This window comes from Tachyglossus aculeatus, unplaced genomic scaffold, assembly GCF_015852505.1.
Source record: "Tachyglossus aculeatus isolate mTacAcu1 unplaced genomic scaffold, mTacAcu1.pri scaffold_177_arrow_ctg1, whole genome shotgun sequence".
Classification (NCBI taxonomy): Eukaryota; Metazoa; Chordata; class Mammalia; order Monotremata; family Tachyglossidae; genus Tachyglossus; species Tachyglossus aculeatus.
Genome location: NW_024044898.1, coordinates 38,186 through 61,802, shown reverse-complemented (window position 1 = coordinate 61,802; position 23,617 = coordinate 38,186). Strand labels below are relative to the sequence as shown.

The following is a 23,617-nucleotide window of genomic DNA, read 5'->3' as shown; positions in this document are numbered from 1 at the left end:
TTCCTGACTAAGCCCTTCCTTTCCTCTTCCCCCACTCCCTTCTGCGTCACCCTGACTTGTTCCCTTTATTCATCCCTCCACTCCCAGCCCCGCAGCACTTATGTACATATATGTAATGTATTTATTTATATTAATATCTGTCTCCACCACCCTCAGACTCTATTGTTGTATTGTACTCTCTCCTAAGCACTTAGAACAGTGCTCTGAGCATAGTAAGTGCTCAATAAACACAATTGATTGATTGTTTGAATGAATGAATGAATGAATGAATGAATGAATGTAAGCAGGGAATGTGTCACTTTCTGCTGGACTTTTCTGTTGAACTTTCTCAAAGGACTCAGTACATACCATTTTACCACTCTATTATCACTAAAACACAGTCTGGGCATCACAACTTCTGCCCTTCTCTCCCCTTAAGGATTTAGGGAGTGCTGTGTGACCTTGGAGAAGCCACTTAACTTTTCTGTGCCTCAGTTACCTCATCTGTAAAATGGGGCCGGAAGCCCCACGTGGGACAACCTGAATATTTTGTATCTACCCCAGTGCTTAAAACAGTGCTTGGCACATAGTAAGAGCTTAACAAATACCATAAATATATTTAGGAAAATGCATCATCTTCTCCCAGGGATAAAGTCCCCCAAGCACATGCTACGAGGGCATCTTTGGCAGACTAGACAGAAAAATAATAATAATAATAATGGCATTTGTTAAGTGCTTACTATGTGCTAAGCACTGTTCTAAATGCTGGGGTAGATACTGGGTAATCAAGTTGTCCCATGCAGGGCTCCTAGTCTTAATCCCCATTTTACAGATGAGGTAACTGAGGCACAGAGAAGTAAAGTGCCACAGCAGACAAGTGGCAGAGCGGGGGCACAAGTGGCACATCCTCTGACTCCCTAGCCTGTGCTCCTTCCATTAGGCCAAGCTGCTTCGTAGACTGACATCAGCTGGTGCCCAAAGAGGGAAGAGAAGCAGTGTGGTCTTTTGGTTAGAGTATGGGCCTGGGAGTCAGAAGGACCTGGATTCTAATCCCTGCTCCCTCACTTGCCTGCCATATGACCTTGGGCAAGTCACTCAACTTCCCTTTGAAACAGCTATCTCATCTGTAAAATGGGGATTAAGACTGTGAGCCCCATGTGGGATATGTTGCCAACTTTTACTTACCAAGTGCTTAGTACAATGCTCTGCATACAGTAAGTGCTCAATAAATACGATTGAATGAATGAATGAATACAGACTGTGTCCGACACGATTAGCTTGTACCGGCCACAGCACTTAGTACGGCGCCTGGCACATAGGAAGTGCTTAACAAACACCATAAAAAGAAAGATGAACAGATCTTGAGGAATTAGGTGCAGAGACAGCCATGGACAGTAAGAGGTGGCAAGTAATGAGCAAGCTACTTCTTGGCTCACAACTCTCTGAAAGAAAAACTGCAAGGATACTGGGTCCTGGTGGGTGGAAATCTGGCCTTGGGCCAAGAATGGCCCATCAGAGGAAACCCAGAGTGAGAGGGACAGGAGCGTGGAGCAAAATAACCAGCTAAGGTCCTTGGCCTTGGTTCTCCTTGTCCACTGTGCAGTGTAGGCCCTCCCTGACCCGGGGGATCCAGGGGGCTGCAATGCTTCCCCTCTGCAGGGGCATAAATGCCCCCTTTCTTCCCTGGACTGGGCAGGAGCTAGGGCCTGGCAGCCCATCCAACCCTACCCCATGGCTGGCTACTGTCCAGCCTGGGTAGATCTGGAGTGCCAATGGTGTGTGAGGGGAAACCTCAGCCATCCACTGGACCTGACTCTGGCGCGTGAGCTGTATTTGGCTCACAGGTGGGGAAAGGGAACGGACAGGGCATCCAGGGAGTGCGTGGGTCGTAGGCTGCTAAACCCGGACCCTGCGGCCTCCGCTGACCCCTGCCTTCCCCGCTGACCCCGGCCTTCCCCGCTGACCCTGGCCTTCCCCTCTGACCCCTGCCTTCCCCACAGCTCCACCTGGCCAGGCCATGTCCCTACCCGCACTGCGAAGGAGGGGGAAGTGAAAAGAGTGGGTGTCTTGCAGAGGGAGAAAGCCAAGGGACGGGGAAAAAATCCCGGGTTTTTGGGCGGGACTGACCTTGCCGAGGCCGATGGACCGGTGCTGTCCGGGGCTCTGCCATCCCCGGAGATGGGGGCGGCGGGAGAGAGCGGAGGGAGGGGGAGGGGCACCCCCTCCTCACCCACCCGCCCACCCAGTGGCCGGTGGGGCCCGCTGAAGCCCATTTCTTCCTCTCCCACATCTCCAGCGAATCGGTCCAGGGAGCCCCCTCCCCAGCCCGGTCGCCCGCCCCTCTGGGGGCGTGCCAGCCCCTCCCCTCCCCCCTCCATCTCCCCTCCCCCTCTGATCTCCCCTCCAGGCGAGCGCTTTGCGGGATACCCGGGGATGCTGCGGAGCCCGCCGCTGCAGGGACAGAGAGGCGACAGAGACAGAGAGAGACCAGTGAGCGCCCCCCTCCCCCAAAACCTCCCCAGCCCCGCGCCCTTCCCAGCCTGCCGTGGCCAGGCGCCTAGGGAGGGGCGCCCCTCCGTCGCAGCGTCCTGGGGAAACTGAGGCTTCTGCGGCTGGTCCTTGCGGAAGCCCTCCGGAGCGATGGGCAGAATCTGGGCATCCCTGTAGCTCCCAGAGCCGGGCGGGATCGCGGTAAGCGGCGCCCACCCTGCAGCAGGGGAGGGGTCGAGGGGTGTCCAGCCCAGGGGAGGGGGCGACCCCGGAAGGGTCAGGAAGGCCCGGCCCCGGGATTGGGTGGGGGCAAGCAGAGCACTGTTACAGGGTGGGCAAGGGGGGTCCCAGGAGGGGGCAGCCCCGACAGTGCCGGAGGTCTTTACGCAGCTCCATCAAGTGGGTCGGAGGGGAGTAGAGGGGCAGGGCCCTGGGAAACATGGGCTCTTGTGGGGCGGGAGGAGAGGAGGGGGGTCCTGGCCTCGAAGAGAAAACGTTGGGGGGAAAGAAGACCGAGGTGGTCCACCACCCCACCCCTAGACCCCCATCTCCACCACCACCGTGGGTTCAGCTCCCTTGGCGGGGCCGGTTCTGGCTCGCCCCTCCAAGCCGGAGGGACCCGTGGCGCCCGCAAAAGGTACCCATCCCCGGGCAGACCGTCCGAGCCGCGGCCGCCCCGCCCTGCCTCTCAGACGCGTTGGGCAACCTGATTCCCGTGGATCTCCCCTAGCCCTTAGAGCAGTGCTTGTCACCTAGTAAGCTCTTCACAAATACCACCATTATTATTATTATGATCTGCGGCCCCCCTCCCTGAGATGCCCACACCGAGGCGCCCCTCGAGGATGAGGAGGAGGATGGTATTTGTTAAGCACTACTAGGTGCTAAGCACTGTTCTAGGCCCTGGAGGCAGATACATGGCAATCAGGTTGTCCCACGTGGGGGCTCACCATCTTCATCCCCATTTTACAGGTGAGGGAACTGAGGCCCAGAGAAGTTTAGCGACTTGCCCAAGGTCACACAGCAGATAACTGTCCAAGTCGGGATTAGAACCCACGTCCTCTGACTCCCAAGCCTGGGCTCTTGTCACTAAGGCATGCCAGATGGCTTGCTGGAGGAAAACCTCCCTCCTCTCCCCCTTTCCTGGTCCCACAGCAGCTTTTTGAGTCTGGCCTCCCAGCAGAACAGCCTGCCAACCTCCCCCCACCCCTGCTACTGGTGGGACTGGTAAGTGCCAAACTGCTTCTAGGAAAGAAAAGGAATGAACTGACAAGAGAAGTGAGGGGCCCCTGGGGAGATGGTCCAGAGCCTGGAGGGAAATCGGGGACCTTGGAGGTGGGGATGAGGATGGGGGAGGCTGGGGAAGTGGGAATAGAAGGAGGGGATTGGGAAATATCCCACCAAGTCAGGGAATCATCTGCTCCCTAGCCCCGGAATTTGAAGCTGGGGAGCTCTTGGCCTGGGTGGCGCAGCCTGGAAACCTAGAGTCCATGCGAGGCTGATGGTTAATCCTGCAGTCCTCAGAAGCACCCATCCCTGTAAACCCAGTGTGGTAGGCATCCATGCTTGCAGGGAAAGGGTCCCTTGACCGGGATGAGCTCAAAAAGATTTTAGCCGGGCACTAATGGAACTTGGTGAGTAGGTTTTACTAAGGAAGTGAAGGTAATTGGAGGAGAGGAGTCTCATGATTTTTCTACCCGGGAAAGGCCCCCAGCAAGGATCTTCTAGCCGGGGGCCCTTTTAAACCATAAGCTTGTGGTGGGCTGGGAACGTGTCTACCAACTCTGTCATATTGTTAAAGTGGACTCTCCCAAGCACTTAGCATGGTGCTCTGCACACATTAAGTGATTAATAAATAGGATGGATGGATGGATTTGGTGGGTTAAACTCTGAAGGGTGGTGCAGAAGGACTGTGAAGCCGAGGGTATCCAGACTCCAGACATTGTGTTGGAGCCACCACAGTTCACCCTCCCTATCCAATGTTGTTTCCAGGCCCGGATCTGTACCAGGGCTATGTTGATGTCTCAGAGTGATTTGGGAGCAGAGGTGCAGAATCAGCACGGGTGGCTCAGTAAAGTGCTCTGCCCCTGGACTTGTGAGGGGGGAAGTTCATGAAGGGGCATGGCCAGGTGGCCTTCATTTATTGGGGGATGCCAGGGGAGGATGGCCACCAGCCAGCCTGGAGTCCCATGCTCCCAGGGGCCCTGCAGCCGGACAACTGGGATGGGAGAAAGGATCGCACAAGGATGGGACTACAGGTGGCCAAGGGGGGAGCAGGTAGAAGGAAGGCAATGTTTGGTGAACCTCACCCTCACCTCACCCGGACCTCCCCGGCCAGACCCTGGGTGCAGATCCCGGGAACATCCAGGCTGAGGATGGTGGTAGACTGTAAATTTAGGCTGTACTCATTTTTTTTAATTAAATGAAAATATTAAATTAATTTCATCTTAAAATCACTATACTCTAGACTGTAAGCTCACTGTGGGCAGGGAACATGTCTACCAACTCTGTTCTATTGTGCTCTCCCAAGAGCTAATGCAGTGCTCTGCACACAGTAAGCTCTCAATAAAGATGATCGATTGATGTTGATTAGTGAGCAAGGTGAAGTTACCAGAACATTTGCCCCACAAGGTAGTCTTCTTGACATCTGAAGCCGCAATTCAGAGAACAAATATTTGAGTGCCTGTGGGCACATATCATTGTATCAGGCTGCATGGGGAAAGATTAAGACAGTGAAATGTGATTACTGCCCTTAAGAATCTCTACATCTAGCTTGGTGGTCCTTGGAGAAAAAAAGAATTCACACTTGTGCCATCAGAACAATATTGTGGCTACCTGTTTTTAAAAACATCATCATGAATAGCAGAAAAATGGACAATCTTCTGTGTACTAGGCATTTGAGTCCATACAACAAAAGTAAATCCTGGCCTGGAGGTGTGTACAATCTAATGGCATGTAAAATTAGGCTAATACTAACACAGTTGAAGGTATGTAGGCGAATGGCTTAATAAAGTGCATGCATGAAAATGAACATTTCAATAAGCACTCCGTTTAGTTTAGACCATTTCAATTATTTACCTGTTTTAGTGACTGCTTTTAAAAGAACCACTGAACCATTTTATACATATACAGCTGATATATAGTTATCTTTTGTATTCAAAGAAGACACAACTATCAGTAAAATTCACCTCTGTGAGTGTGTGTGTGTGTGATTGACAAAGCCACTGTAATCCCCTAGTTCCAGCCAAACAGGGCCCACAAAATGGCTGCCCCCTTCTGGTTGTCATCTTTGATATTTGTGGTGTCTGAAACCGTTTTCTGTGACTTGTTGCCTGAAATATCAACGGGCTTGTTACCTGGTCTTTGTCAAGAGGTAGGTTATGGCTCTGAGGGTGGGAGCTGAATGCGAAAGGACTCTGGAGCCAGACCCAGCTTCAAGCAGGGGGAAGGGAGCAGGGTAGGTAAGTTATTCCTCTCTCTTAGAAAGGGGGTTATTTCCGAGTGTTCTTTCTGTTTTTGTTTCATTGGCTCAAGATTCTTTCAGAGGCCTCCTGGCTGAGGACAGTGTAAAGCGATTAATGAAGTTGAGTGAGGAGTTATGCATGCTTTAGCACACATGGACTGGTGACCCATCACACCATTCTGTTTTACAACTTTTCAGTATAAAAGGAGCACATCCATGCTCCGTGGCATCCAATTCTTCATTCAGGCCAATTCGGGGCATAGTAGGGTCTACTGCTGAGAGGGTACACAGAGATAGGTGCGGATATAGCTATCTCTATATATTCTGTTCCATGTCCACTTTGTAAAGATTGAGAAACAGTATAAAAAAGTGAGTGGACAATTCAATACTATCCCATGTGTGAACATAGGAAAGGGGGCCAGAGGAGGGGGTTGAGGGAACAGTCAGGATGCTAGTATGACTGAGACTGGGGTTATGTGTCAGAGACTGTGAGGATTAGATAGAAGAGGATGAGCTGAGGGAGAATGCACAGACTTTGAGTTTATATCTATTAGGGAAGGATTTAACCTCTGCTCTTCTCAAGTGTAGACCGAGAGCCTGCCTTAATAATCATAACTGCGGAATTTATTAAGCACTAGGTGCTAAGCACTATATTAAGCACTGGGGTAGTTACAAGCCAATTAGGTCAGATGCACTCATGAGTTCGGTCTGGGATAAGTGCGACTCGAGGTGCCAGCTGGATATCCAAATAAAGGGAACTTGGGGACACAGAAGATGTGTTTGCAGAGAAAGAACCCAGCCAGAGCTGGAGAGGTTTGGGAGTTGGTAATTATAATTACCATATTTGTTAAGCACTTACTATGTGCCAGACTCTGTACTAAGCACTGGAGTGGATACAAGCAAATCAGGTTGGACACAGTCCCTGTCCCACCTGGGGCTCACATTCTCAATCCTCATTTTACAGATGAGGTAACTGAGGCCCAGAGAAGTGACTTGCCCAAGGTCACAGAGCAGACAAGTGACAAAGCCGGGATTAGAACCCATGCTCTTCTGACTCCCAGACCTGTGCTCTATCACTACACGATGCTGCTTCTCGTGTGCATAGAGTCAGTTGTTGAAGTGAAAGTGGATGAGCTTCCTGAAGGTGTAAATTAATAACAGAAGGGACCCCAGAACCACACTTTGAGGAACCCCCTATTACTGATAGGGCGTGGGAAATACAGGAGGACTGGGCAAAAGAGACTGAACGGGAGCTTCCATGGAGGTAGGTAAAAGGAGAAAACTGTGACAGAAAAACGAAGTCAGTGTTGCCAGGAGAAAGGGGCGGTCCATGGGATCAGCAGAGAGGTCAAGGAGGATTAGGATAGAGTCAGTTAGATTTGCTGGGGAGGGGCTCGTTGGTGACCTTAGAGAGAACAGTCTGTAAGCTCACCCTCGAGACTGTAAGCTTGTCTCTAGACTGTAAGCTGGGGGCGGGCAGGGAATGTGTCTGTTTATGGTCATATTGTACTCTCCCAAGCACTTAGTACAGTGCTCTGCACACAGTAAATGCTCAATAATCTGATTGAATAAATAAATAAATTAATTAATTAATTGAGTTGGGCAGTGTGGAGGGCATGGATTCGTGCTTCCAAGGAGGGCAGGTTGGATCAGGAGTCCAAATGGGGCATGATGGGCTGGGATAACTGGAAGGGGGTCAAGAGACCGGAGGTCTCCTTGCCTGGAAAGGGCAATTTTGCAGGGAGGAGGTGTGTGGGAGGGTAGGCAGGTAAAGGAGGTTGTGGCTCAAGGGTGAGATTTCCCAGAGAAGCTGCATAGCTAGTGTGAAGATTTGCCTCCTACTTTTGTCGATAGTGTTTCTTCAAATTCACAGGAAGGCTGTATTTTATAAACGCTACCCTGCAGGTGAGTCTTAGAGTATGATTTTACCTCTGCAGCTGAAAATAGTCATATTTCACCGAAAGATCCTGCTGTGCATTTTTTTTTGGTATTTAAGTACTTACTATGTGCCAGGCACTGTACTAAGTGCTGGGGTAGATACAAGCTAATCAAGTTGAACACAGTCCGTGTCCCACATGCAGCTCATGGTCTTAATCCCCATTTTACAGAGAAGGTAACGGCATGGCCTAGTGGAAAGAGCACGGGCCTGGGAGTCAAAAGGGCCTGAGTTCTAATCCCAGCTCTGCCACTTGTCTGCTGTGTGACCTTGGGCAAGTCACTTTACTTCTCTGTGCCTCAGTTCCCTCATCTATAAAATGGGGATTAAAACTGTGAGCCCCATATGGGACAAGGGCTGTGTCCAACCTGATTGTCTTGTATCTACCCCAGTGGTTATTACAGTACCTGGCATATTGTTAGTGCTTAACAAATACCTTGAAAAACAGTAGCAGAGCTGGGATTAGAACCCAGGTCCTTCTGATTCCCAGGCCCGGACTCTATCCACTAGGCCATGCTGCCTCTATGCTTCGCTTTGGCTTGTGGCTAGACCTGCTGCTGACCATACTGGCACTGTTGGCTACATGGTTTCAGAGACTCAGAGTCTTCCCAGAAGCCTTTGCTTACAAAAAATTCCCACTCCTTTCCCAAATTCTGCTCACCCAGTTGGTACCTTACTGCAGTCTACAGTAATGGTTTGGAGGGGTGCTTCACTGTGTGTTTTAAGTAGTTTTTTTTTATAGTATTTGATAAGCACTTACTATGTGCCAGGCACTGTACTAAGCGCTGGGGTAAACTGTTGGATGCCGTCCCTGATCCACCTGGCTTTCACCATCTAAGAAGAAGGAAGAAGAGGGACTGAATCCCCATTTCACCAACGAGGAAACTGAGATCTGAAGAAGTGATGTGACTTGCCCAAGGCCACACAGCAGACAAATGGTAGAGCTAGTCCTCTGACCTCCAGGCCCACGCCCTATCCACTAGGCCATGTTGCCTTCCCATGTAGACGGGGTGAATTGGTGGCCAGTCTTGAAGCTAAATCTGAAGAGTTCTTTGATTAGAGAAAGAAATAGCATAGTGGATAGATCATGGGCCTGGGGGTCAGAAGGTCATGGGTCTTAATTCTGGTTCTGGCACTTGTCAACTGTGTGACTTTGAGCAAGTCACTTAACTTCTCTGGGCCTCAGTTACCTCATCTGTCAGATGGGGATGAAGACTATGAACCCCTTATGGGACTGGCACTGTGTCCAACCCAATTTGTTTTTTTCCACCCCAGTGCTTAGTACAGTGTCTGGCACACAGGAAGCACTTAACAAATATCACAGTTCTTATTATACAGAGAGAAATAGGAAGCCAGTGGAGAGTTTTGAAGAGAGGAAAAATGTCTTTGCCCCGTCAATCTCCATCTCCTCTGATAATTTTCTCCACTCTGACTCAGTCCCTCCTATCAACTGTGCCTGCTGGGAGGGTCTGAGTGTTTATCAGCCTGGGGGTGCTCCTGGTTCTGCCACTCACAGTTACAGCTGAGACCTGGAGAGCCCACCCCAGCTGTTAGCAGCTAAAAGAATCAGCCAGAGCCTCTGGAATGTTCCAGGCACAGAGCGCAGCAGCAACCTGAAACTGATCAACCCTGCTGTTGATTAGCTTTGTTTGTTAATATGGACATTAATTAGCACAGCAGTCGTTCTGAAACTCGAACCAGCTCCCTCTGCCCTACCTTTAAATCCCCAGCTCATTTCATAGTTGACAGTGCTGGACCTCTGAACTCCACCCATCCTGCCCAGGCAGAGCAGGTGATTTTTAGCCACTTACCAAATTTTCTTGGGTTGGGAACTATTCCACCTCCAGCGTTTGTTCTGTGCTTTCCAAGTAATTAGTACAGGGCACTGGGATCAGTGGGCACTCATTAAGTACAATTACTATGACTACTAATAATACCCTCCCCAAGGACTACACGTCTAGTAATTTCCATCAACTGTGTGTGTCTTCCTCCATCTCCTGCTCTACCGCCTCTTGAGAAGTTCTCTGTGAGGATCATTCATTAATTCAATAGTATTTATTGAGCACTTACTGTGTGCAGAGCATTGTACTAAGCCCTTGGGAAGTACAAGTTGGCAATATACAGAGATGGTCCCTTTTCATTCATTCAGTCGTTTTTACTGAGTGCTTACTGTGTGCAGAACACTGTACTAAGCACGTGGAAAGTACAATTCAGAAACAACAGGAAAGGACCATGTTGGATGTACATTCTAATAATGATACTGGCATTTATTAAGCACTACCCAGGTGTCCAGCACTCTATTGAGGTGCTGGGTTAGAGACAAAAATTATCATTTCAGATACCACTTACTATGTAACAGGCATTGTACAAAGCGCTGGGATAGACTGTTGGACACAGTCCCTGATCCACCTGGTGTTCACCATCTAAGAAGAAGGGAGAAGAGGGACCGAATCCCCATTTCACCGATGAGGAAACTGAGATCCAGAGAAGTGATGTGACTTGCCCAAGGCCACACAGCCCCATATGGGGCTTGGAGTCTAAAGGGGAGGGAGGACTCAGGTCTTTAGTCCCCATTTTACAGGTGAGGAAAGTGAGGTTCATAGAAATTAAATGACTTGCTGTGGGTTCGCTTCTTATTAAACTGAAATGACTCTGTAACTTCTGGGGCTTGAGCTCAGGCAAGCTGGGAAATAGTTCTAGTCACTGCATTTTCATTACCTGCCCTTTGGGAACCCCCAAACTGCAGAAGCCAGTTTGGCAGATCCTCCAGGCCTAGGGGCACCAAGGTGAAGGAGAGAATTAGAGTGGTGCCGGCTGGATCTGAGTCTGGATTGGGGGGCACCTGGGGCCTATAAATAGTCCCTGAGTCCCTGAGGGACTATAAATAGTCCCTCTGCCAGGAGACTGGGTGGCAGGAACCATATCCCACACCAGGGAATATCATAGAACCGGATCTTTGGAGCAGTAGCACTTTCCACATGGCTCAATGAGCGCAAACTCGAATTAGGTGTAGGAAGCATTTTGTTGTACTAGGCAGTGTAGTTTGGCTAGACTCCCAGGGTCCTTTTGGACAGAAGTGCCTTCTTTGGTCTCCTCTGCGATAGCCAAACACACCCTCGGCCCACAAACCCTGAAATCCACCATTCCTGTGATTATTGGTTGCTGGCATTCTGGGTCTGGAATTTCAACTCAGCAGTAGGTGGCAAAACCTGTGTGCTTCTCAAACCCAGCTCCCTGTCAACTGCCCTCTTGCGGGACCACCTCTAGCCCTAGGATAGGGCTCAGTCTCTGAGCCTCGGAGCCAGTTTTGACATGTTTCCCTGTAACTGCCAGTGTGGTAGATGAAACCAACCTTGTTCCTGTCTGGCCCCTGTGTTCAGAGAAGCTACCACAGGAATCATAAATGGTTTTGACTTTTTTCATGCCTTCCGGCTCAGGCCACCCTAGAGATGTGTCCCTTCAAGCCACAGTTCAAAAAAAGAAAGGAGCTGGCAATAGAAGACCTCTCCTCCCTTCAACCCACTGGGGATGATTCCAGCAAAGACTGCTCACATTTTTATCATTATCAACCAGCCTCTAGACACACCTACACACCTACACTCACACACCCTTCTACCATCCCTGCAACGTGAAGCGGTTCAGTCTTGAACAATCACTCTACTAGTTGTCCAGAGAGATCTCTCAAAAGAAAACATCACCTCAGTCCTTCTGCTCCTAATCCCTTTTATTGCCTCATTAACAACAACAATAATGTGTGGAATTACAATGATTACTCTGTGCCAAGCATTGGGGTAATAATAATAATGATGATGGTTTTTGTTAAGCACTTACTAGAGCCAAGCACTGTTCTAAGAGCTGGGATAGATTAAAGGTTGTCCCACGTGGGGCTCACAGTCTTGATCCCCATTTTACAGATGAGGTAACTGAGGTACAGAGAAGTTAAGTGACATGCCCAAAGTCACACAGCTGATAAGAGGCAGAGCCACGATTAAAACTCACAGCCTCTGACTCCCAAGCCCAGGCTCTTTCCACTAAGCCACACTGCTTCTTTACAGGATAATCTGATTGGACTCCATCCCTGACCCACATGGGGCTCATAGTCTAAGTGGGGAGAGAAAACAGGTATTTAATCCCTATTTTAAATCCCTTGAGTCTGTAAACTTGTTGTGGGTAGGGAACCTGTTTTCCAACTCTATTGATTTGTACTTCCCCAAGTACTTAGTAATGATGGTATGTTTTAAGTGCTTACTATGTGCCAAGCACTGTTCTAAACGCTGGGATAGACACAAGGTAATCAAGTTGTCCCACATGGGACTCACAGTCTTAATCCCCATTTTACAGATGAGGGAACTGAGGCACAGAGAAGTTAAGTGACTTGCCCCAAGTCACACAGCAAACAAGTGGCAGAGCCGGGATTGGAACTCATGGCCTCTGACTCCCAAGCCCGGGCTCTTTCCACTAAGCCACGCTTGCACTGCACACAGTAAGTGCTCAATACCAATGATTGATTTTTACAGATGAGGAAACTGAGGCATGGAGAAGTTAGGTGACTTGGCAAGGTTAAGTGGTTAAGTAAGTGGCAGAGCTGGGATTAGAACCTGATCCTGCGGTCCACCCACTGGGCCATGCTCCTTCTTTTCAACCCATTTTCTTAACCTCTTTATTCGCTAAATAGTCCACCTCTTATTCTTCCTGCTTCCTTTCTGCCATTTCCTGCCCTCCTCCACCCTGCCCAATCACAGGATTATTTTGGTGATGAGAGGAAGGAGCGAGTTCTACCTCCTGCCCATTAGGCTAGTGTGGAACCCCCCCATCCCACTCCCTCAAATTCAGACCTCCCAAATAAGGGGTCTGTCAGGAAGCTACCTCCAAATCTCCTCCATCTCTCCAAAAGTCGTTCCCTAATTCCTGCTGTTAGCCAGGACCTCCAGTGATGTCACCCCAGTTCCCCATCTGTAGATGGGTATTTGGGTGCTGGCCCAGAACAGCTTTAAATTACCTAATTGCAAGCAACACCCATAATGTGACTAGAGCTGAATTTATCACCAGGGCCTTCCCTGACACAGGCCCCTGTCACTGCCAAAATGCTGACCAAGCCCCCACGAAAACAACTCCTATAAAAAAAAACCCCACTGTGCCACTCTGAGGCTCACACTTTCTCCCCAAAGGTTTGTGAGAGTGCCACCCAGATGGCAGTGTGATGTCCGTCACCTCCTTCTCCGCCCACACCGTCTACTGCGCAGGCTGAGTGAGCGCTTATGTGGTACATATCATCATCATCGTCATCATCAACCGTATCTATTGAGCACTTACTGTGTGCAGAGCACTGTACTAAGCGCTTGGGAAGTACAAGTTGGTAACATATAGAGACAGTCCCTACCCAGCAGTGGGCTCACAGTCTAAACGGGGGAGAATGCTTGGCATCACCATTTAAATGAGGCTTTTTCTATGTCAAAATCATCATCTTTGCCAGTGCCCATGCCCAGGTACTCTGGCGAGAGCACAGGTCAACTAATAGGTGGTCAGTCCCACTTTCTTCCCAGCGGGGTTCCTTTTCAACTTCTAGTAGGCCCAAGCAACTATTGCCTCGAGGTCTCCTTTGGGCTTTTTTATGGTATTTTTTAAGGACTTACTATGTGCTGGGCACTGAACTAAACGCTGGGGTTAGATACAAGCTAATCGGGTTAAACACAGTCCATGTCCCACATGGGGCTCACCATCTTAATCCCCATTTTACAGATGAGGTAACTAAGACACAGAGCAGTCAAGTGACTTGTCCATGGTCAAAAAGCAGAAAAGTGTTGGAGCCGGGATTAGAACCCAGATCTTCTGACTCCCAGGCCCAAGTTCTTTCCATGAGGCCATAGTTCTGCCATTACCCAGGGGAGCTGGCCCCCTGGGAACAAGAACTTTCCTCATCAGGGGCACCTCAATATTCACCCTTTCCTTCCCCAACATCTACTTCCCTAAGTATGCCAGTTGTGGGCAGGGATTGTCTCTCTATTGCTGTATTATACTTTCCAAGTGCTTAGTCCAGTGCTCTGCACACAGTAAGCACTCAATAAATATGATTGAATGAATGAATATCATGTCTTCCCCTCCTCCCCTCCTACAACTACCCTTACATTCATTCATTCAGTCGTATTTATAGAGTGCTTACTGTGTGCAGAGCACTGTACTAAGTGCTTGGAAAGTACAAGTTAGCAATATATAGAGACGGTCCCTACCCAACAGCGGGCTCACCGTCTAGAAGACTTACCCTTATAGGTCTTGTGTGTATCTATTCCGATTAGTTATTGGTTTTATAAATTTTATAAATCATTTATATTAGTGTCTGTCTCCCCCTCTAGACTGTAAGCTCACCGTGGGTAGGGAACATCTCTATCAACTCCCAAGTATGTAATACAGTGCTCTGCACTCAGCAAACAATCAGTAAATGCCACTGATTCGTCAATTTTGCTCCCCTTTGTGTTTATCAGTTGTAACTAAGATTTGTTCTTTGGTTCCTATTACACAAGCTGTGCTGTCATCCTCAATAGATTGCAAATTCCTCCAGGGTAGAAATTACATTTTCCACATTTACTGTGCATTTATTTACCCCAGAACCTGGGGCAGTGCTCTATGCACAGGAGATGTCCAATAAACGCTGCTGAGATTCTTGCTTTCTCCCTGAGCTTGCTGTGTACACACATACACACACATGTACACACACACACACACACTCCCCACGTTCTTGCCTGTAAGTAATTTTTCTGCATTGTGAGCTGATGCTTATCTGAAGAAAGGGACCCCTTCAGACTGCAAACTTGCATAATCAGGTCTTTCTAAGAGAGCCATGTAGACAGACGTCTTCATGACTACAGTTATTCAAAAGACAGATATTGACTCTCATCTTGGACATTTGCCGTATCTTAGGCAGTTATTTCCTGATGTTCTCTTCTCTCTGTCCACTCGCCAGTCTGCGCTACCTTCTTGGGCTGTTCCCATTTCCCACCCTCCTGAATTCACCTTTCAACCCCTGTCAAATGCTCTCCAGCAAGTCATCCCCACCCATTTAAATTCCTTTACTAGGACTACTGTGTCAGTGCTGAGCTGTCCCTTAGCCTAACTGCCTCTGTTAGGTTGTGACACAGCCTTGGGAAGAGTTTCTGTTATTTAACTGTGCTCTGGTGGTACTGAGAAGCAGCATAGCCTAGTGGAAAGAGCATGGGCCTGGAAGTCAGCAGTGTGACCATGGGCAAGTCACTTAACTTCTCTGTGCCTTAGTTTCCCCAATTATGGGGATTAAATACCTGATCTCCCTCCCACAGACTGTGAACCCTGGACTGTGTCCAGGCTGATTAACTTGTATCTACTCCTGCGCTTAATATAGTGCTTGACACATAGTGAGCACTTAACTACCATCATCATCAGAATAATAATGTATCAGTGGCATTTACTGAGCATTACTGTGCACAGAGTACTGTACTGAGAGTACAATACAATAGAGTTGGTACACATAATCCCTTCCCCTAAGGAGTTTACAGTCTAGAGGGGGAGATAAACAGTAAAATAAATTATGGCTATGTATGTAATGCTGTGGGGCTGAGGGTGGGGTGGATTTCAAGTGCTTAAAGAGTACAGTGTTTAGGTGACACAGAAGGGAGAGGGTCTGGAGGGGAAGAGGGCTTACTTGGGGGGAGTCTCTTGGAGACTTAGTTTTAGGAGAGCTTAGAAGATGTGGAGAGTGGTGAACAGTCTTGTAGGAAGGGAGAGAGAGTTCCAGCCCGGGTTGTGGTCAAGGGGTTGGTGGTGAGAAAGATGAAATTGAAGTACACTGAGTGGGTTGATATTAGAGGAGTGATCTGTGTAGGGTCAGGTAGTAGGAGGAGATCAGTAAGATACAAGAGAGAGAACTGTCGAGTGTTGATTACTTATGTGAGTTGTCACACACTAATTGGCTGCAGCTCTTTTCCATAAATGCCCATTGGCTGTAGCTTCTTCCCCATGAATGCTGATTGGCTCCAGCTGCCTCCCTTAAATGCAGTCACACTTCTTAAAATGCCGAGTTGAACCTACATGTACATTTTTTATTCCCAAAAAGTCCATTTTCCCTTCCCTAGATCCCCAGACTTTCTTTTCCTGTTTGGAAGGAAATCTTAGAGACAAACTTATTAAATGGCAAAACATGAAAAGATGCATTGGGAAGGGCCAAGTCTAGAGGCTTTGAACTAGAGACGGTAGTAGCCAAAACAACATGCTTGAGTAGTCTTTATTTCTGGATCTGATATTTGCTACTTTGTCCCAGTGACTGTTTCATTACACTTAAAACCAAGATGATAAGATTAAATGCTTGCCTATTTTTACAAGGGAGTTGTCATGGAAAAAAAATATTTATGGTTATGAAAGCTGTGACTTTTTGGCCTGGGAAATGGCATTAATAATAATAATAATAATAGTGTGATTTGCTAAGTGCTTCTATCTGCCAAGGACTGTACTAAGCACTGATAGGAAATAGTTCCAGTCCCACGTGGAGCTCACACTCAACAGGGAAGGGACAACAGGCATTGAATTCCTATTTTTACAGATGAGGAAGTTAAGGACCAGAGAGGTTAAGTGACTTGCCCAAGGTCACACAGCAGGGAAGTGGCAGAGCAGCAAGTCTCCTGACTCCCAGTTCTGTGTTCTCTGGGGAATTTCAATTCCTTCCTTGCTGAGGGGCATTAGTTGCAGATCACAAGAAGTTACCCCACTGGCTAGAGGAACCCATTCCAATTTTTAGAATCTGTGATCTTCATTTGGAGGTTCTACAGAAATACAATACTGACTGCCTGTTGAGGTTAAAATGCCCTCATATCATCTTAGTGACTCTGCTCTTTGTGGTCAATAAATCCTGCTTGCTCCGGTCACTAAAAACAATACTGTAGCTATTGTTCAAAATAAATAACTTTCAGTCAACAGCTCCTAAACCAGAGCTGGAATTAGCTAGTTTGAAAACAGAATCTTTGAAAGAAAAAAATACCCTCACTTACCAGATCCTAATTTGGTATTCTGGGTTTCCTTGGTAACAATTGATGCCAGAAAAACAGTAGCTTGGCATTTCTGATGTTTTCCTCATGATGTCATGAACTATGGCTAGTGCCAAAACAGAAACCTGGTCTCTGGGCCCAAAGCCAGCAATTCTCAGGTGTTGATTGTCCTGAACAATATAATGTAGGGATGATATACTGCGGCCACAGTTTACGATTTTGTCAGAGCTCTGCAAAAAGTCAAAGAGCCCAGAGTAAAGAACTAAACTCACCCTCTTCTTCTCTAAGTCTAGGAAATATTTAGAGGAGCAGCAGCAACCCAGCATACATCTGGGGGTGGGTGTTGGGGGGGAGAATAGCAGCAGGGGCAGCCTGGATGTAGAATGGCAATCCCTCTCCACCCTTCCATGGCTGCTGTGGGACTAGAAAGAGATGCTGAGAAGTCATAGATGATTCCTCTTTCTACCCAGTGATCCCAGTCCAGAAAACATCAACTAGTAGAGGAGGGGAGAATAGAGCCAAATTTGCTGAGGACTGAATCTCGTAATGGACCATATGAATGGATCTGGACCTGATTAGCTTGGATCTTACCTCAATGCTTAGTGATAATAATAATAATTGTGGTATTTGTTAAGCACTTACCGTGTGCCAGGCACTGTACTAAGCACTCGGGTGGATATGACGAAATCAGGTTGGACTCAGTCCCTGTCCCACATGAAGCTCACAGTCTCAATCCCCATTTTACAGGTGAGGTAACTGAGGCCCAGAGAAGTAAAGTGGCTCACCCAAGGCCGCCCAGCAGTCAAGTGGCAGAGCTGGGATTAGCACCCCTGACCTTCTGACTCCCAGGCCCGTGCTCCATCAACTATGCCACGCTGCCTGGAATGCAACAAGTGCTTAACAAATGTCATTTTTAAAAAATTAGGGTGCACCTGTTTATTCCATCTTTGAATCTCCTCAGAGGGCAGATGACTGTAGGAAATTTGAATACACACACAGAGCCATAATTCATATACGAAGAAGGCCCTCCCATCCTTGTCAAAAAAAATCACTGTGGGACAGCCCCCTCAGCATTGTTTACAAGTAAGCTTGTTGTGGTAGTGAGCTTGCCTGGACCTGTTTTCAACTCTGCCTCAATGCACTCGGTCTTCTCCAAAGCCTGTCCTTTAGGAGAGCCACCCCTCTTCTGATTTCTCACCGGTCAGGTTCATCTGCCTGCTGCAGTGATCTCCCAACATTCCCCTGCAGCATCACATTATTTGAGATGGTGCTTCACTGCGAATTTCAATTATTTTTTCTGCCCCCTGGTGTGATGCATGCCTCCTTTGATTTCCCCATGCAGCAGCTGTTGGGGTGTCCCACTGTCATCAATTCTCCTCACTTGTCCCGAGAGGTGGCCTAGCCTAACAGAAAGAGCATGAGGCCGGAAGTCAGAGGGTCTGGGTTCTAATCCCAGCTTTCACCTGCCAGTTGTGTGACCTCGGGAAAGTCACTTGACTTCCCTGTGCCTCAGTTTCCTCATCTGGAAAATTGGAATTTAATACCTATTCTCCCTCCTACTCAGACTGTGAGCCCCACATGGGACAGGGACTGTGTCTGACCTCATTGTCTTGTATATATGCTAGCACTTAGGACAGTAGTAAGTGCTTAACAAATGACATCATCATCATTATTATTACCATTATGTCTCACCCAGCTGTGAGAATTGCTTCGAAGCAGGTGTTTCTTGTGAGACTGGAAGCCCCTTCACCTCAGCCTACTAAATGTCCCCAGCTAGGGATGGCCGGCGGTGGTCTTTTGCTCTCGGCTGAAAGGAGGTGTCGTTTGCCCTACTCCTGCAGCAGGAGCCAAATGGCTTCCGTCTTGTCTTTTAGCTAAGAGTCCAGAGTAGGCTGACTCTTGAGGTCTCTGTGGCTTTGTTGTGGGAACAGGAATGGGGAACTTGTTCAGTGTGGCTTATTGATAACAATAATAATAATAATGGTATTTGTTAAGCATTTAACTGTGTGCCAGGCACTGTACTAAGCGCTGGGGTTGATACAAGCAAATCGGGTTGGACACAGTACCTGTCCCATGTGGGGCTCACAGTCTCTATCCCCATTTTACAGATGAGGTAACTGAGGTCCAAAGAAGTGAAGTTCATTCATTTCATTCATTCAATCGTATTTATTGAGCACTTACTGTGTGCAGAGCACTATATTAAGCACTCGGGAAGTACAAGTCGACAACAAATAAGGATGGTCCCTACCCAACAACGGGAAGTGACTTGCCCAAGGTCACACAGCAGACAAATGGCCAAGCTGGGATTAGAACCCATGACCTTTTGACTCCCAGGCCCGTGCTGTATCCACTACGCCATGCTGCTTCTCGCCTAGTGTAAAAACATGGGCCTGGGAGTCAGAAGATCATGGGTTCTAATCCAGGCTCTGCCACTTCTCTGCTGTGTGACCTTGGGCAAGTCACTTCACTTCTCTGAGCCTCAGTTCCCGCATGTGGAAAATGGGGATTGAGACTGTGAGTCCCACATGGGACAGGGAATGAGTCCAACCCGATTTGCTTGTAACAGCCCCAGCGCTTAGTACAGTGCCTGGCACATAGTAAGTACATAACAAATACCATCATTATTATCATTATTCCCTCATCTGAAAAATTGGGATTGGATACCTGTTCTCCCTCACACAGACTCTGAGACCCACGTGGGACCTGATTATTCATTCATTTATTCAATCATATTTATTGAGCGCTTACTGTGTGCAGAGCACTGTACTAAGTGCTTGGGAAGTACAAGTCTGCAACATATAGAGACTGTCCCTACCCAAAAATGGGCTCACAGTCTCTTATTCTGGTATCTACCCCAGTGTTTAGAACAGCATTGGACACAGAGTAAGCCCTTAGCAAATACCACAGTTATTATTAATTAGGAAAGGTACTGACTACTCAAACTGAGCTCCCTGAGTTGGTTTTCCTAAATTGGCCCTGGGCACAGTGCCACCTTCCGCCTGGTAGCCAGTCCAGGGACTCCTGCCAGTTTCAATAGTGGGCTCCGTTGTATGCCCCTGGGCACATCTGGTTGACTGGCAGGTTTGGCTCAGAGAGGATTGCTCACCATCCTCCTGCTCTGCCCACAGCATCATGGGAGTTTTGATGTCCAAGCGGCAGACGGTAGAGCAGGTTCAGAAGGTGAGCCTGGCTGTGTCGGCCTTCAAAGATGGATTGCGGGAGAGGCCTTCGATCCGCCGGACAGGCGAGCCCGCGGGGGCCCGCCGGGGCACCGTAGACCATGCCGTCCAGGAGCAGCAGCAGGAAGAGGAGGGGGCGGCGACTGCGGAGGGAGACCCCCAGGAGGGGGGCAGCAGGAACCGTGCGGCCTGGGAACGGCTTCGAGATGGTCGCGGGGTGGAGCCCGAGGAGTTCGACCGGGCCAACCGCTTTACACCGCCTGCTTTCACCCGCCCCACCCGGGAGCTGTTTGATGACCAGCCTCTTGACATCTTCCTGGAGCCACTGGAGTCTGTGAGTACCAGAGCGGGGCAGGGAGAGAGGATGGGAAAGGATCCTAAAGGGGCCCAGGGCCCAGGAAATAATAATAATAGTGATGGTATTTGTTAAGTGCTTACTATGTGCAAAGCGCTGTTCTAAGCACTGAAGTAATAATAATAATAATAGTATTTGATAAGTGCTTACTATGAGTCGGTCACTATACTAAATGCTGGGATGGTTACAAGCAAATCGGGTTGTACACAGAACCTGTCTCATAGTCTTAATCCCCATTTTCCAGATGAGGAAGCTGAGACCCACAGAAGTGAAGTGATTTGCCCAGGATCACACAGCAGTCAAGTGGCAGAGCCGGGATTAGAACTCATGTCCTTCTGACTCCCAGGCCCGTGCTTTATCCACTAGGCCATGCTGCTTCTCGTAAGAGAAAGGCAGCGGGAGGGTGCAGGCTGGAACTGGAGTGGAGAGAGGCTGGGGCCCTGTCAGAATCCAGTGTGGTGTGAAATCCTGGAGTCAAACTATTTGTTATGAGCTGACTTCCCCAAAGCTAACCTGGAGCACTAGGGATCTTTAGGTTCCCTGAAATCAAAGGTCCAGAAGCTGCTGAACTGGCCATCAACTTGGGTCCATGAAGCACCCTGGGGAGGGCAGTATATGAAAAGTCCTCAGACAGTCCTTCCCATAAGGCAGCTCAGAAGAGGTTGCTCTCTCACCCGAAAGCTCTGTGCTCCATCTCTTGCAGCATCCCACCCTCAACGCCCCCCCAAGCATTGATTCACCCTGACGATTTATTCGTTCATTCATTCATTCAACTGAATTTATTGAACGCTTACTGTGTGCAAAGCACTGTACTAAGCATTGTGACTGAAACCCCAGGGTGGGAGCCAGGCCCGGGGTCACATGAAAGAGGGCTCTCTCCCCTCTGGCTCTCTGTCTCTCCCTCCAGGTCGCCAACGACGAGATGTGTGAGATCTGTGAGGTGTGGACCGCGGAGAACCTCTTTCCGTGCAGGATCTGCACCAGGGTGTTTCATGACGGCTGCCTGCACCGCATGGGCTACCTGCAGGGAGATGGAGCCCTGGAAATGGCAGAAGTTGCCCACACCGAGATCGGCTGGAGCTGTTACTACTGCGTGAGTCCAGCTCTTGGGAGAGCTGGGGCCAGATGGCTTCTCCAGCTTGCTTATTATTATTGTTAGTAATACTAATAATGGTATTTGTTAAGCGCTTCCTAGGTGCTAGGCGTTGTTCTCAGCACTGGGGTGGATACAAGCAAATCAGGTTGGACACGGTGGGGCTCACGGTCTCAATCCCCATTTTACAGATGAGGGAACTGAGGCCCAGTGAAGTGACTTGCTCAAGGTCACACAGCATACAAGTGGTGGAGACAGAATTAGAACCCATGGTCTTCTGACTCCCAGGCTCGTGCTCTATCCATTATGCCATGCTGCTTCTCAAGTTCTCTACCGCTTCAAGTTCTCTTCTCTCTGCTACAGAGAAGCAGCGTGGCTCAGTGGAAAGAGCATGGGCTTTGGAGTCAGAGGTTATGGGTTTGAATCCCGGCTCTGCCACATGTCTGCTGTGTGACATTGGGCAAGTCACTTAACTTCTCTGAGCCTCAGTTCTTTATCAGCGCTTAGAACAGTGCTTTGCACATAGTAAGTGCTTAACAAATGCCATCATTATTATTATTATTATTATTCTACCACTCTATTTCTCTACTACTTGGAACACCTTTCTAGTTAGAGGCCTGGAGAGCTTTTTCACCCCAACTCCAAAAGGTCTACAACCCAAGTAGAGTCAGCGGATCACCCGAAAGGGGAGTGCAGTCTCAGGGGAGCAAGTATAGATACCCATTCTGTATACACCATGGCCCCGCAGGGTTTCGGGCCAGGAGGGTAGAATAATGTCCTGCCCCGTTGTGTAGTGTGGTATAGTGGTTAGAGCAAGGGCCTGGGAGTCAGAAGATCATGGGTTCTAATCCTGGCTCCGCCACTTGTCTGCTGGGTGTCCTTGAGCAAATCACTTCACTTCTCTGGGCCTCAGTTCTCTCGTCTGTAAAATGGGAACTGAGACTGTGAGTCCCACATGGGACAGGGACTGTATCCAACATGATTTGTTTGTATCCACCCCAGAGCCTGGCCCATAGTAAGCACTTAACAAATGCCACCATTATTCCCCAGCCAAAAGGGGCTGGACCCCAGGCTGGATGGTTTGCAGCGCAAGCAGAAGCCGGGGGTTCCGTGCGGCAAACAAGGTCCAGCCTGGGACTGGAAGCTCTGTGGCATAGGCTGGGTCCTTGCAGTGCAGACTGCCATCAGGGTCTCCATGGTTCTGATCCCAGAACCCAAATTGGGATCAGAACTGGAGTTACAGCTGCAGTGGCAATGGGGCTCAAGGGCTCTTGTGGGGCAAGGGACAGATTCTAGAGCTGTGAAGGTAGAAATGACAGGATTTGGTGACAAACTGACTGTGCAGGTTGAATGAGAAAGATGTCAAGGATCATGTAGGCACAGAGAAGTGAAGTGACTTTCCCAAGTTCACACAGCAGACAAGTGGAGGAGCTGGATTAGAACTCACAACCTTCTGGATGTCTGCAGGTACAGGCAGGGAGTACTCTCCATGACTGAGGTTGCCATAGTTATCTCCCAGATAAACCTCTGTGGTATCCCAGGCTCAGCTTTTCCACTCCTGGCTGAAGGAACCTTTGGGAAATCACTGAATTTCTCTAGGCAGCAGTTTCTACTGGATTGCTAACTGTTTTGCAAACAAAGCACGGAATGAATGCTTCAGTTCATCCAGGAGCAGAGTCTTATCCAGTTTTGGTTGCCCCCAAATGGGTGATGTTGCTTCTGCAGTAACTAAGCAACCTGGAGCCAAGAGAACTCTCCTTTCTTTTCCTCTGTCATCCCTGCCTAGCTTTTGGGTCCGTGTCCTGAAGGATGTCCCTACTGAAAGCTCAACTCCTCCAGGAGGTCTTCCCAGACTGAGCACCCCCCCTTTTCCTCTGCTCCTCCTCCCCTCCTCATCGCCCCATCTCCCTCCCTCTGCTCTACCCCTCTCCCTGCCCCACAGCACTTGTGTATATATGTACATATTTATTATTCTATTAATTTTATTAATGATGTGCATAGATCTACAATTCTATTTATTTACATTGATGCTATTGATGCCTGTCTACTTGTTTTGTTCTCTTTTGTTTTGTTGTCTATCTCCCCGCTTCTAGACTGAGAGCCCGTTGTTGGGTAGG

General features: G+C 48.7%; 1 protein-coding gene across 2 annotated transcripts in view; it reads left to right on the top strand.

Moving 5' to 3' along the window:
- Positions 1–2,383: 2,383 nt before the first annotated feature.
- PHF24 (PHD finger protein 24) overlaps positions 2,384–23,617 on the top strand; it is a 33,353-nt gene continuing 12,119 nt past the window's right edge. For both annotated transcript variants that reach the window (XM_038742785.1, XM_038742786.1), the window contains exons 1-3: positions 2,384–2,670; positions 20,002–20,386; positions 21,315–21,500. In XM_038742785.1, coding sequence (XP_038598713.1) covers positions 20,006–20,386; positions 21,315–21,500 — 567 coding nt within the window. In that variant the 5' untranslated portion in view covers positions 2,384–2,670; positions 20,002–20,005. The remainder of the gene's footprint in view (positions 2,671–20,001; positions 20,387–21,314; positions 21,501–23,617) is intronic.